Source organism: Sander lucioperca, chromosome 12 (genome assembly GCF_008315115.2).
Source record: "Sander lucioperca isolate FBNREF2018 chromosome 12, SLUC_FBN_1.2, whole genome shotgun sequence".
NCBI lineage: Eukaryota > Metazoa > Chordata > Actinopteri > Perciformes > Percidae > Sander > Sander lucioperca.
Window position 1 is genome coordinate 34,099,177 of NC_050184.1, and position 14,910 is coordinate 34,114,086.

The 14,910-nt window shown below is 39.5% G+C and overlaps 2 protein-coding genes across 2 annotated transcripts; one reads left to right on the forward strand and one right to left on the reverse strand.

Annotated features, from left to right (window-relative positions):
• The first annotated feature begins 82 nt into the window (after positions 1 to 82).
• ints11 (integrator complex subunit 11) lies at positions 83 to 11,575 on the forward strand. The gene is made up of 17 exons (XM_031290580.2): positions 83 to 309; positions 604 to 701; positions 1,412 to 1,485; positions 1,566 to 1,794; positions 1,904 to 2,002; positions 2,088 to 2,122; positions 2,216 to 2,354; positions 2,495 to 2,559; positions 3,003 to 3,192; positions 4,093 to 4,176; positions 4,264 to 4,353; positions 5,018 to 5,180; positions 5,974 to 6,084; positions 7,259 to 7,320; positions 7,478 to 7,620; positions 8,018 to 8,147; positions 11,160 to 11,575. The coding sequence occupies exons 1-17, from the start codon at positions 282 to 284 to the stop codon at positions 11,223 to 11,225; spliced, it is 1,806 nt and encodes a 601-aa protein (XP_031146440.1). The 5' UTR covers positions 83 to 281; the 3' UTR covers positions 11,226 to 11,575.
• On the reverse strand, positions 11,438 to 13,422 carry LOC116043711 (lysophosphatidic acid receptor 6). Its single transcript, XM_031290581.1, has 2 exons — positions 13,217 to 13,422; positions 11,438 to 12,692 (listed from the first exon to the last, which is right to left on the reverse strand). Exon 2 carries the CDS (start codon positions 12,619 to 12,621, stop codon positions 11,656 to 11,658), a length of 966 nt encoding a protein of 321 aa, XP_031146441.1. The 5' UTR covers positions 12,622 to 12,692; positions 13,217 to 13,422; the 3' UTR covers positions 11,438 to 11,655.
• Between the last annotated feature and the right edge of the window lie 1,488 nt (positions 13,423 to 14,910).

The following is a 14,910-nucleotide window of genomic DNA, read 5'->3' on the forward strand; positions in this document are numbered from 1 at the left end:
GTCAAACAAACAACAACAAAGCACATTACCCTCAACAAAGTCTTGTGACATGGATTGCAAAAATGGGTTTTATTTCGAATGCGCCGCCCGGAAGTGTTGACGTTTTACTGTGTGTAGCTTGACACTGGTAAAAGAGACGTCGGAACTCGAAATGACCCACATGTATACAAGTTAGACAATAAACATTTCTTTGTAAACGAAGTGTTATTCATCGGAAACTGACCGGCCTCCTGAATTAACTAGGTGCCATTCATCTACCTTCAAAAACAGGCTGAAAAAACATGCCTGAAATAAAAGTAACACCACTGGGTGAGTAACGCTACGGTAGCTAGCTAGCATCTGCTACGCTAGTTCCGTCAACAATACATGTGTATAACTTTGCCGTTATCTATTCGCTAAATGTTTGGCTCTCTTTGGGTAGCACTACCATGTGTATTTTCTGTTAAGGTGGTCAAAACCACCTTGTAAGTGTCACCCTTTATTGTCAGTAGCCATTGTTAGCTGGAGAAGCTAACTAAATGGTCATAACTGGTTTAACTAACTGGCATTTACTGTGCGTTTGTTTTTAAAGCCGTCTCTTAACTTTACTGTTCTCTCTCCAAGGTGCTGGACAGGACGTCGGCCGCAGCTGCATCCTCGTCTCTATTGGGGGCAAAAACATAATGCTTGACTGTGGGATGCACATGGGATACAATGACGATGTAAGTAAAGAAGCTTATTTTTCAAAAAGAAAAAATAGCAACTGTGTAAGATAACAGTGTGACACATAGCACACCTGTCCAAATATTCCCATAGAATTGAAGGGGAACAAAACCCAAAAGACCTAGCATATACCAAACAACATGTTACGCATAAAACTGAAGGAAGACAGAATAACAACGTTAAAACTTATTTTCATCACTGCCACAAATCATAATAATGACAAAGACTGCTGTGTCCGAGCTGCCTTACATGAAAATTGTGGCATGCTGATTTAATTATAACAGACTCATACTATTACTCAATATGCAAGCTGTACATTCACCCGTCTCTCCTCTTTCTATTTTGTTGACTACAAAGTTGATACCTGCAGTTTCATCACCAGGTGGTTGCTGTAATACAGGGGTGTTGTTGGTCTGGCTAAGCAATGCCATTACTTTCAAATTACATCTAAAGATTACGATTGGTTGGACAAAACAAGACATTCAAAGAAATTTCACAATTGTATGACTTTTTAAAGACTACTCTTCCCTACTTTTTAACTGCATCCTCATTGACTAGCTAAGTCCATGCAACAGTCTTGTTTTGAATGCATTGCCCTCAACATCTGCTTTTAAAACATATTGTAAGTTTAATATGTTTTGGACCCCTTGTGAAGAAGATAACTGACAGTATAATCCCAATTGAATGCAAGTCTGTATTGTCATTGCAGAGGCGTTTCCCAGACTTTTCCTATATAACCCAGAACGGGCGTCTGACAGAGTTTCTGGACTGTGTGATCATCAGGTTTGTTGTCCTATAATACTCACAGCATATATACAACAATCCAGTGTTGTTTCTTACATAGTTACCTGTTCATTTCTCAGCCATTTCCACTTGGACCACTGCGGCGCTCTGCCCTTCATGAGTGAGATGGTGGGCTACGACGGACCCATCTACATGACCCATCCCACAAAGGCAATCTGTCCCATTTTGCTGGAGGACTTCCGGAAGATCACCGTCGACAAAAAGGGAGAAACCAACTTCTTCACCTCGCAGATGATCAAGGACTGCATGAAGAAAGTGGTGCCTTTGAACCTCCACCAAACTGTCCAGGTGCAGTGCTCAGATCATTTTTGATGCTATCCATCTATTAATCATTTCTGCACCAGCTGCTCGTCTCTTTTGATGGCATATCAAGCTGTTTCTGTTGTGCTGCTGGCAGGTGGATGACGAGCTGGAGATCAAGGCGTACTATGCAGGCCATGTCCTGGGAGCTGCCATGGTGCAGATCAAAGTGGGATCAGAGTCTGTGGTCTACACGGTGAGTGTAAACAAGTCTGCACCGTATCACAGTCAGTGAATTTGATGGCCAAGGTCTCAGAATATTGTCTTTTCTTTTTTTTTAGGGAGACTATAACATGACACCAGACAGGCATTTAGGGTAAGTGGCCTTTGCTTAATGTATTCATTATATGCTAGAGTTTATGTCTACACACTGCGCAGTCCCCTCATCTTCGTGTTTGTATATTTGCAGTGCTGCATGGATCGATAAGTGCCGTCCAGACATTCTCATCTCAGAGTCTACATATGCCACCACCATCCGTGACTCGAAGAGATGCAGAGAGAGGGACTTTTTGAAGAAAGTGCACGAAAGCATAGAAAGAGGAGGAAAGGTAAGCTTTAGAGTTAGTGGAATTCTGTATTTTGGGGGTGTAGGTTTTTGTTTTCTGTCCTTTTTATATTGCATCATGGAAAGAAAATTCCGATTTTACAAATTCAATGCGATTTTGGTTTTGTGTTGTTATCTTTTTAGGTTCTCATTCCCGTTTTCGCCCTCGGAAGAGCACAAGAGCTCTGCATCCTGTTGGAAACATTTTGGTAGGTTTGTTCTTCCATTTATTAAAAAAAACCCTAGAAGCAAAATTCACATACGCTTTCTTATATTTTCTTAAACATCGGCATAGGTTTGTGAATGTAAATACATCTCTGTCAAAACTAGAAATAAGAGCGCAAAGATGGTAGAGAAAGTGATGTGTGGAGATAACCATTGTTCCCTGGCTGACTGATGTCAGATAAAGGCCATTTCTGTGGTTCATAATTGTTGGTGTTCCAGTTATATAGAAGGTCCTGTCAATATGGAGTAATTGCACGTAATTACTAAACACAAATGTCCCAAGATGACTGGACTAAAAAGAAAAAGGCAGCTCCCTCAATTAGCTGTATTTATTTTATCAGGCTTGATAGAATAATGGTGGTATATGAACTTTTTCATATAAAGTGGCGGCTCACTGACACTCCAATTACCTCCTTCCCCCAACCAGGGAGAGAATGAATCTAAAAGCCCCAATCTACTTCTCCACTGGGCTGACGGAGAAAGCTAATCATTATTACAAGCTGTTCATAACATGGACCAACCAGAAGATTCGAAAAACCTTTGTACAGAGAAACATGTTTGAATTTAAGCACATCAAGGCCTTTGATCGCTCCTACGCCGATAACCCTGGACCCATGGTAAGTTTGTTTCTTTGTAACTTTCTTTTAAAGTGTCCAAGTGTGACTGACTTTGACCATTCTTCCACTGACGTTTTATGTCACTGAAACTAGAGCTGGGCGATATGGAAAAAAAAAAAACAATCAAAAATCACAATATTTTTGACCAAATACCTCAATGTCGATATTGCGGTGATATTGTAGGGTTGACCATTGGTAGCCTGGAAATCCAGACCCAAATCCGAAAGATTAAGGGTCTGGCATTGAGTAATGAAAATGGCCCAAGTCGAGGGGCAGCACCAAGCATGCGTTTGAAAATCTCACTGCACGCGATTGGATAACACTACGACCAATCACAACAATACACGGGGTGACGTATCCAGAGCCCCATACGCTTAGCTACCAGCGGAGCTAACTGGTAGATTAAACTGTCATCTGTTTAGCTCGCCTCTGGCCTGCCTATATCACATACACCGATGTGATTGGTGCAGCTCGGCTACAAGGGCATAGATAATGAGCATCATTACTCGATGCCAGAGTGACTCGCTGAGCAAATTCAAATTGTGCTCTCGCAAGAACTCTGGATTTCCAGGGCTGACTATTGGTGCTTTCACAGAATGTTTACACAATGAGAGTTTTGATAAATAATCACCAGTAATGTGGATACAATGACTAAGTGGGTAAAGGCAAATAATAAAACAACTAATAAGTCTGGTAAGTTCAGGAAATGACATCACTGTACTGTACTAATGTAGCATTTGAAACCAGGAAAACACCAAACTTTTGTGTCATATCACAATATCTAGCCTCATATATCAATGTCGATATAATATCTAAATGTTTCCCAGCCCTATGTACTAGGATTTAGTTTAGGATGAACATTCAGATGGCAATGAACTACAACAATATGTACACTTTCAGGTGGTGTTTGCAACACCAGGTATGCTGCATGCTGGTCAGTCTTTGCAGATCTTCAAGAAATGGGCTGGCAATGAGAAGAACATGGTGAGTCTCCTAAGAAAATAGAAAATGAAAGATGTTTTTTTTAAAATAACAATACTTAATAAACAACTAGTTCTACCTCTTTTTTAGGTAATCATGCCTGGATATTGTGTACAAGGAACAATCGGTCACAAGATCCTGAATGGGCAGAGGAAACTAGAGATGGAAGGGAGATCAACCGTAAGAGTTTTTAATTTACCCTTCATCTGTGTCAGTTATGACATCCTACTGTATTTAATGGCTTGAGGTTTTTTTCATTCAGCTCTGCAGATAAAGTCACTTCATCATGTTATCCCTCATTTCTCTCATCTTGCTTGTGACTTCAGTCTGCTAATGCAGAGGTGCCTAAAAAACTTTTGGGAAATATGCTTTTTTAGCTTTCTTGGTGGGATTTATATCATAAATGAGAAGATCAAAGAAGAAGATGCTTAGCTTAGCATAAGCATAGCATAGCATAAAGGGAAACAAAATCTGCCTACCTGCACCTTTAAAGTGAACTAACTAACATGGTTATGTGTGGGTTTATTTCTTGTTCATAACTCTCTATAAAACCACAACATGTCACCTTTGCACGTTTGTGTACAGATTAAACAAACAAGTTATAACATGCTAATTAGTGAGCTTTTGACAGAGCCGTGCTAGCTGTTTCCCCCTGCTTCCAGTCTTTATGCTAAGCTAAGCTAACCATCTCCTGGCTTTAGCTTCATATCTAATGAAACAGATTTTTAGAGTGATATTGATCTTCTCACCTAACTCTAAGCGAGAATAATAAGCAAAAATTGTGATCCATGTGAAACACAACACTGGCATAGCGAATGACTTACTGTTGCTGTGATTCCTACAGTTGGATGTGAAGCTACAGGTGGAGTACATGTCCTTCAGTGCCCATGCAGATGCTAAGGGCATCATGCAGCTCATCCGCATGGCGGAGCCTCGCAACATGCTGCTGGTGCACGGCGAGGCAGTGAAAATGGAGTTCCTCAAGGGCAAGATTGAACAGGAGTTCAGTAAGTGCATTCCCAGCCACATCAATCATGTTCAGGCTCATTGAAAGGCAGCGTTGTAATGTAACAAAGTACAAATACTTCACTACTGTACTTAAGTAGAATTTTCACGTATCTGTACTTTACTTCGTTATTTATATTTCTGGAAACTTTTACTTTTACTCCACTACATTTCCTAAATAAAATGTATACTTTTACTCCACTACATTTCCCCTAAGCATCTTAGTTACTCATTACTACAAGATAAAATCAGAAGAAATTTGTTACGCTGTAAAAAAGCAGGTTCGGCAAATCAGTGCTCCTATATTGCCAAGATACTGCACCCTCCATTCCAGTTGGTGCCCTAATGCCTGTATGTTGCCAAGCGGCAAAAAAACAACAACCATAGGCCAAAACTAAAATAGAAGAGGAGGAAGCATAATGACTGATAGTGTCATGGAAGCACCTGGTGCAGGCTCTGCCGCCATGGTAACAGATGATGACCACCGTGGTGATGAAGATAACATTACACACCTTAGGCCATAATGTTCATAATCAAAGTTTTTTTTACATTTACTTTTACTTCCAATACTTAATTACATTTAATATCAGAAACTTTAAGACTTTTACTCAAGTAATATTCCAAAAGGAGACTTTTAACTTCTACCAAAGTCATTTTCTGGTAAGATACTTGTACTTTTACTCAAGTATTGCTTTCAAGTACTTTATACAAGACTGTTAAAAGGTAAATATGTGCATGCTCACAGCAGGCGGCGAAGGCATTGTCAGTCCTGTAATTGTTGTTTTGACACGGCAGGCATAGATTGCCACATGCCAGCCAACGGAGAGACAGCGACTGTGACGACAAACCCCAGCGTGCCTGTGGATATCTCACTCAACCTGCTCAAGAGGGAGATGGCTCTCGGAGGTACGTTTTGTTGTTTAGGAATTGGTTTGTTTGATTCACAGCCAAAGGAGTAATAAAGCCCTATTCGCACAGGACCACTATTACCTTGGGGATTTGTAATAATTGCCGCGGTCGTCTGTGATCTTAATACCGTGCAAATCTGCTATGTCTGTAATTTGTCAAGTAAAAATTCCAGCGGAAATGACCTACCATATTTCGCCAAACACAGAGGCTGTGTGATAATATACTGTACAGACGTTGCTTATCCCGTGCGAATGCGGCGCACTAAACAGGTGGGGGGGGGGGGGGGGGTTCTAAATCACATGAGGTCCCCTGGTAATACTAATCCAGTATGAATAGGGATATAGTTTGTATTCGGTAACAATGGTTTTACAGTAGGTACTGTACAGGGGGGGGGCCCTACGCAGTTTCAGTTTTAGAATTCTGCTTGTTGCTGACATTTTGGTTTAAGGATTTTTCAGCGTGATTTAGACATCTAGTCATTTTGTCCCATGCCACCTAAATATAATGACCTGAATAAAGTGTCATAATAATAAATGTCATGAATGTGAGATGATAGGAGTCTAAAATCAGAGAAAGTGAGTTGCTTTGTGTATCAGGACGGTACAACAATGGTAATACCCATACTCCTTATCGGCTTTTTGTCAAGTTATCAAGCATCTCAAGACTTGTCTGAAGATTCTGTTCCTATTGTTGTTGTTGTTATTATTATTATTATTATTATTATTATTATTATTATTATTACAGTCTTTTCAGACTTGCGTACAATTTCTGTGTCAGTTGGGTGCAGGCATAGTTATAAAGTCGGTGTCTGTCTGGGCAATTATCACAAATTAGCCAACACCTCACGCCTCAAATTTAGATATAATATCAGTTGACTAATGTTGGTTATATCCAGCAAAGATGTTTTAAATTCTACAATATTTGAAACATGTAAAGTGTATTACTAACCTCTTCAATCCGCCGTTGTTTAAATGTTACTACTACTGCCAGTGCTGACAATGTGTAGTACAGAAGGTTGCCAGATCAGGTCCGCTGAACCTTAAAACTATGTGGAGTTATATAACTGGTATAGAAAATTCAGCAGTCATACCCGACTCTAGGCCTATATTTTGATAGGATTATTTACTTGTTTATTTATTCATTTATGTTCGTAACCATTCTTGTGTTGAAGGGCCGCTTCCTGATCCCAAAAAACCTCGCACCATGCACGGAACCCTGATCATGAAAGAAAATGTAAGTTCACGCACAGTGCAGTAGTAAGCTCTCGGACTTTTAAAAAAATACTTTTGTGACCTTTTACGTCGAATCACCTGCAGTCTAGTGACATTTGCCCGGTTACCGCGGTCGACAGATGACGGCGTAACTCCTGGTTGTCTTTCCCCGAGCACAGAGTCTGAAGCTGGTGTCGTCGGAGCAGGCCCTGAAGGAGCTGGGCCTCAACGAACATCAGTTACGCTTCACCTGCCGCGTGCAGCTCCAGGACCCACACAGCGACCCCGACACACTCAACAGAATCTACACACACCTCAAGAGGTGAGGGGAGCGCTGCAGGAAGAGCCGGGTCACTGGACCTTCTGCGTCTACTTACTAATCTGCATTATTTAGCAATTCACCTACACCACCCACTTTCTCTATCTCCCCTTTGTTAACCACATCACAGTTTTTCTACCGTCTTTTTTAAAAAAAAATTTTACTAAAAAATAGTATTTTCTCCCAGGGTCTAGTCTAACCCATAAGTCTAGTGTCTAGTTTCTTTTTAATTATTGTACTATATTTGTGATATACTTTAAGATACGCCGTGTGTGTCATTTCTGTTTTCGGAGAATATACGATTTTGCATCTTATTTCCTTAATTCCTTGGTGCATTTGTAACATTTAAGAAAACATCTATTTTTTTTTATTTATTTTTTTTTGCATTTCTTTGCTTCAGCGTGTTAAAAGGTTACACCATCCAGCACCTCCCCGACGGCACAGTCATGGTGGAGTCTATCGTCATCAAAGTCTCCTCCTCCGCTGAAGACACCAGCACCAAGGTCCTGCTGCTTTCCTGGAGTTATCAGGTAAAACATTTCTATTTTTACAATGGCATCGAAATGTTTTTTTTGAAATGCCTTGTGCATCACAGCTGTTTTGAGAGCAGTTCAGTTCAGGTCTTTATTGATCCACAAGAGGAATTACTTTTGCCAGCATGGTGGCATGAAATAAAAACACAATGAAACTATTAAACAGTTCCACAGAGGTCAGATATAAGGCTATTACAATATATATGATAAAATAATAATAATAAAAAGGTCTGGTTTTGACACCCTCTTTGCGTTTTTTTAAAGTGGTAAAAGGCAGATTTTGAATAAAAAATCGGTAATGGACGCTGTATTAATGTATTATGTGTCTGAGGCATAACATAGAGAGGTTAAGCAAAAAGTGGCCTTGATTTAAGAAACAGACCTCGATCAAAAAAAGTGGGCCTTGAATTTTCTCCTGTGGTACTGCACACAATATACAATTTGTTGACTGTTCAGGAGACAAACTCTCCTATGTGTACAGCCCTCCTTTGTGCCCTGCAGTCAAGTGTTTTTTGTCTTGCATCAGACAACAAAAAAATCAATTTTTTGTCTGGATGTTGCACACTTGGTCCCTCTTCTATGATTAAAACCATGCCCAAGCTATTTCCTTGTCTCATATCCTTTTTCGCCACAGCACGTGAGTACATTTGGTTTGTGTGAAATCCAGTTTCAAGTGCACTGCAAAGGGGATGTCAGTCATACAATCTTAACATGCTCTCAGTCTTCAGGGGACTTTCTATCAGCCAAAGCAACACTTGTGTGGGCGGACAGTTTGAGAGTAGGGGCTTTGGTAAGGATAAGGTGAAAGTACAAGGTGGGGAAACTTGCCTGTTGAACTTCAGGCACTGCGCAATGGAAGGAGAGCAGTTTCTGTGGCTTCACGTACTCTGTGCAAAGCACAAAGTGCAAGAAAATGAAAGAGGATGATGTGTTTTTCTGCTTCTTTTTTGTATCTTTTCTATCTTTAATCTTCTCAAAACAGTGGCTTAGAGATTCGATTGATAGTTAATTCCCTGCTTTTTGATGGTGTATGTTAGATTATCAGGCGCTTGTGTCGGAGATATAGTCAGGTCCTCGATAGTAACTTAAGTAATCAATTGTGGTAACAGTTTTTATGATGAATATGTTACTCTTCTTAAAGTAATTTCATCTAATACTAGGGCTGTCAAACGATTAATTTTAATCGCGATTAATCGCCAAATTTCTATAGTTAATCACGATTAATCACGTTTTATGACATGAATAAAATTCTATTATTTTGCATTTCAGAACTGTTTTTAAGTACATATTAACAATGGAAAGCCATTCTTACCATTAAATCTTAATTGGGAATCAAATGAATGCAAAGAAAGTTACTTTATGAACTTGACTTTAAGATTTGTAATTGTTTATTATTTATTTAATGTAAACAAAAGAAAAATGTGTAAATCTGTCATTATTGCACAATTCCTACAAGTACCTAACCTAACTGAGATGTAACACTAACACTTTGCTTATACAGTACAAACAAAATGGTCCAAAAACTGGATGCCACAGCAAGACATTTGTAACCTTTATGTTTCTCTAATAAGGAATGTAACAATTCTCCTGGACAGAAAAGGGGGTGGACAATGTCCCAAATGACAAAAACAGTCAAAAAAAATTATACAAACAACACAGTCCTAAAACCGTATGCTGATATACATAGTCAATATAGTGTGCAGTAACTCCTAAATAATGTTGATTACTCACTGACGTCCAGTGATCACCGGTTAATGAGACAGCGTTTGCAGCACTTTGCAGCAGTTCCAGTTGGGCTGCTTTCTCCGTGTCATACAGGCTGTGTATGCGTGAAACTACTGTCCCCCTCGACAACTTTTTTAAAAGTAAACTTTCCATTCAGAATCTTATTGGCATCCATTTCGGTGTCTCGCGCTCGCCATCCACTCACAACATAACGTTAGCCTACTACTCTTTGGCCGGCTCGCAAGCCCAAACAAGTGTGTGCAGCGTGTCTGTTGTTTTGTTTCCAGTCTAGCTAGATCCGGTGTGGTGTTGTAGTTTTTCTAACATTACTAGTTGTTGCAACAGCATGTGAAAAAAACTACAAAGTTTGCTAGGCCAAAAAGAACGTTAATCTCGCGATAAATAAATTGACGCCGTTAAAATGGGTTTGCGTTAAAGCCGTTAATAAGCGTTTAACTGACAGCACTATATAATACATAAGCTTTTTTATGGCTGTACAAATAAGAGGGTGTTGGCTTTTTGTGGCAGGAAAAGCACTGGTCTGCACTAGACTGATTAATCCCATCTGTGCTTCTCCTATTAATAGGACAAAAAGTCTGCCACAAAACATCCTGTTTTTTGGATTTTTGCTAGTTACACTCACCTCAAATTAAACTTGAATAACTAATATCTCAAGGATTTTTATCGCAGATATCAAGTCAATAAAAACCACAAATCATGAAATTCTGTGTAGATTTTTTTTTTTATTTCCATTGTAAATCTGAAACAATTAGTAGATTATATAGAAAAGAAATTGACAGAAAATTCATTCAAATTCATCAATTGACAGCAACTATTTTGATAATCAATAAAGGATTCAAAGGTATATTTGTCACATATGCAAGTAAAAAATGTAGTTAAAAAAAGCTTTGCAAAAACTGTAAGGATTAGTAAAAAGAAATTTAAAGGGTGAAAAATATATTTTTTTAAATGACCTGCTTCATGTAGTTCTACTGGAACATAGGGTCAGTTTCAGCAAATATGACAGGAAGTTAGTTTTATAAGTCTTACCTACTGCACCTTTAATATTTAAGAAAGTATTCTTTAAAGTGAAGCAGATTATACATTTACAGGTAGTACTGAATATTGCTTTAAGTAAGTCCTCTGCAATTCCTCTATGTACTGATACCAAATTTCGCAGTATCAGTGTTATGTTGTTAACACGTGTTAAAGTGTAATATATGGTGCTTTGTCTTTTGCTACAATGCTTTGTCTTTGACTCTGTGTCGTGGTTTTCTTTGTCAGGACGAGGACCTGGGCAGCTTCCTTTCAACTCTGCTGAAAAAGGGGCTTCCATCTGGACTCTGCTGAAATATCTTTTGTTCAAAACTACGAACATTTGAAGGACAATTCCCACTAAAAAAGAATGTCACTCCTTTGAGGCTAAACACCATCTCAGTGCAGAGGATTTCACATTCTTACCTGTATACTTTAGCACAACATTAAGGCTGAATTGCTCCCTTTTTACTATTGGGATAGTGATCCTTATTCAGGCTGCTGCCCTGACTTGCCTGTTCTCTTTCCGTGATGTTGCAGACTCTTTCATGGACTCATTTATAGACTGAACTGCACAAGATTAAGCGAAAAAAAGATCCTCAAATTCGGTCCCTTTATTTTTGATGTACAAAGCCAATTCGAATAAACACTTTTGTAGAAAAGTCTCATTTTTGCAATAGTGACGTTACATTAACAATGAAGCATGTAAAGAGATCTAATTACAGTATACATGTGCTGTTACCCTTCAGCTCACTGCAATGGTATAAACACCCCTCCTCCTCCCAACTCTTCTGCACAGCCATGTCATCTTTAACTGCTTCCATTTGCAGTGGCTGGTGGTGACGTAGTAAAGCACGGGGTCCAGGCATGTGTTGAGGATGACGAGCGCCATGGTGATGCGCCTGGCGTTGTGGATGGCGTTGACAGAGGAGCAGCTCTGGATGACCTCCATGCGTCGGAGGAGGTGCAGCAGGTACACTACATGGTTGGGCAGGAAGCAGAGCAGCGTTATAGCCAGGATGGTGTAAATGACCCTCACGGCTTTTTGGGCTGTTTTAGTCCGTATCATGGAAATGCGCCGCGCAGCCAGCGGGTAACACACCAGGATGATCACGGAGGGCAGCAGGGAGCCAGCGGTCAGGCACAGCATGCTGTACACCACCAAGCGTGAGCTCCACTCTTTCTGGGCGAAATTCTCAAAGCAGCTGTGGCTTCCCGATTCGTCATTGTTGGTTTCCAGAGGTCCCATGAGGACAAAGATCAGCATAGCCACTAAAACTACACACCAGAGCACCACACTCACAACCAGAGAGCACCGGGGGCTCCGCATCCTCAGATAGGTGTGAGGGTGCACAGTGGCCATGTAGCGATCCACACAGATACAAGTCATGAAACAGATGCTCATGTAGATGTTGGCGAAGAACAGAATCCCGGTGACGCGGCAAGCGGCGTCCCCAAACACCCAGTTGTTCCTGTGGAGGTGGTAGTGGATCTTAAAGGGCAGAGTGCAAAGGATGACAATGTCTGCCAGAGCCAGATTGCTGATGTAAACACTGAAGCCTGTGCGGGGATTGCACCTGAAGGTGAAGACGAAGAAGGCCGCCAGATTTCCTGGTAGACCTACAACCAATGCTAAGCTGTAGACCGCCGGGAACAAGTAGTACTGGTACTCTGCCGAAGGCGTACTGCAGTTGCCATCTGTCGCGTTCATCTTTGCTGATTGAGTGTTTTGTCACATGAAAGTGAGACAGTGTAGGTTGATTCTCACAAACACCGCTGCATCTGTAGCAACACAATCAAGTTTCCATTCAGTTTTTCCCCACTGTTACCTAACACTTACCTTCGAAACAAACATTTTATTCATTCTTTTATTCTGCTTTTAGTTTTAACAAATGTGTTTGGTTCCAGAAGCTGACTACATTATTCTGTATTGTTCAGGTTTCTGAAGAAACCAAAGGGAAAAGCTGAGGTGGACATTTTTACACATAACACTTTTACTCACACATTTAATTACTACTTTACATTGTTCTATGAAGATGGTGAAGTGAAACAGAAAAGGCAGGAAAACATTGACCTCATAAAATACCAACAAAGTTACACTTACAGTTGCATTCATGAGACAAATATGGTTTACTAGAGGAATGGTTTAAACCTGACACTAAATCAGTTGTATGATGTTTAAGGTTTTTCGCCATGTTTTCAGCAGTTTACAACTTTTCTGAAAAATGTCAAATATTAACACAAACTACACCTCAACTTCATATAGTTCGAATAAAACAAGACCCATTTAAGAAAGGACCACTTACCAAGTTGTTTAGGGACTCCTTAGTTTAATGTCCTGTTGAAAACACATGCGATAAAAGTTTTGTAGCTGCACTTTATGTGAGCAGCTCCTCTCAGAATACAGCGCGCATGCTGCTCTTTGCTCAGGCGTCTTAATTTCCTGTTTCAGTGTACTGTAGGTGTAAAGTTGGGTAGGAAACCATAGCATGACACTAGACCGCAGTCTGTTTTTATTACCCGCCCACTGCCGTATATTGAGAGATATATATATAAGCATGAGAATCTTCCCTATATTTCTGGCAGGCTGCATGAGTGTATTTATGATTTACATAGTTTGATATAATCACACAAAATGCACATGGAGGTGAAACATGCTTCACAACCTCTTCTATTAGGCCTTAAAGGTTACCAAGTTTTGAAGTCATGCAGCGCTAAATAGAAAGATAGATTGATTGATTTTGAGGTTTCTGTAATGTGATATAATGAAGATATACTGTAAATCACAAGTCATAACCCATGTTGTACCGTTAATATAAGCAGGTTAATATTGCCATATTTTGGGGGTAAAAATTAACTGCCGGACGCCTGTTAACTCCTCTTTCTCATTCTCTGTGCATTGTGGACAGTATTGATTTGCTGCTTGCGTGGCCTCAGGTTTGCAGGTATGGTCATTTAAAAATGGACTGTGTGCACCACAGTATCAGCTGAAATATATAGGTCTTAAAACTAGATTATGAAACATGGACCCGCCTCAAGATCAGACAATAATAGTGGTTGAAGAAGTACTCCAATCTTTTACGTAAGCGTACTTGAGTGTAGAAATACTAAAACGTATATAAAAGTCCCGTATAAAGTAAAAGTGCAAAGGTATACACATCAAAATAAACTTAAAGTTTCAAAAGTAAAAGTACTTATTATGCAGAATGGCCTATTTTAGAATAATGTATGTTGTTGGATTAAAATGAGTGATTGCATTAATGTGTACATCACTTCAATGTTTGCTGCTGGTAAACGTGGGACTACTTTTAATCACTTTATATACAGCTGGGTAGCTTATGAATTTAACCCCAGGGATCAATAAAGTCTTATCCTAACCTAGAATGATACATGATTATTTATTTACATTTTGTATTATTAATGTGAAGTAATCTGCAAAATAATTAAAGTTATCAAATAAATAGTAGTGTATAAAGTAGCAGAAAATTGATTTAGAAAAATTGTAATGTACTAAGTTACATTCCACTACTGGGTAATAAAGCAGGACCTTATTATGTCAGTTGATATTATCATTTAGTAACAGGCTACATATGCCCAAATATTAACCAATTTATCAAATTCACCCCCAGTTAAACTTGGAGCTATTGCCCACTTTCACTGGTTGGTAATGTAGCTTTGGTAGTTTCTAGTAACATTTTAGTGGCTCCCTTTAAAAATTCAGCCTTGAAATTGTCTTTTTGAAATTATGACTCATTGCATTTAAGTTACTGTTAGAATTGTGATTTTGCCTCTTTTATTTTGAAAGAACGGGACCGGATGTTTTTTGTGTAGCGCGGAACATGAAATGTGAAATGACATGTGCTAGCAGTTAGCTATTTGAATGGGGATAATAACTATTTCATGTTATATTTCCTGAACACAAAATGATACAGTGTATGAACATATTGACCTTATTCTCAGAAAAGCCTTCACTACACTCCTAACTAAAGGATTACCTGTT

Excerpts from the sequence above, each read along its gene's own strand:
- LOC116043711 (XM_031290581.1), bottom strand. The coding sequence starts at position 12,621 with ATGAACGCGACAGATGGCAACTGCAGTACGCCTTCGGCAGAGTACCAG.
- ints11 (XM_031290580.2), top strand. The coding sequence starts at position 282 with ATGCCTGAAATAAAAGTAACACCACTGG. Across the intron at positions 2,123-2,215 it reads ACACCAGACAGGCATTTAGG|TGCTGCATGGATCGATAAGT; the intron begins GTAAGTGGCCTT and ends GTATATTTGCAG. Across the intron at positions 2,560-3,002 it reads ATCCTGTTGGAAACATTTTG|GGAGAGAATGAATCTAAAAG; the intron begins GTAGGTTTGTTC and ends TCCCCCAACCAG.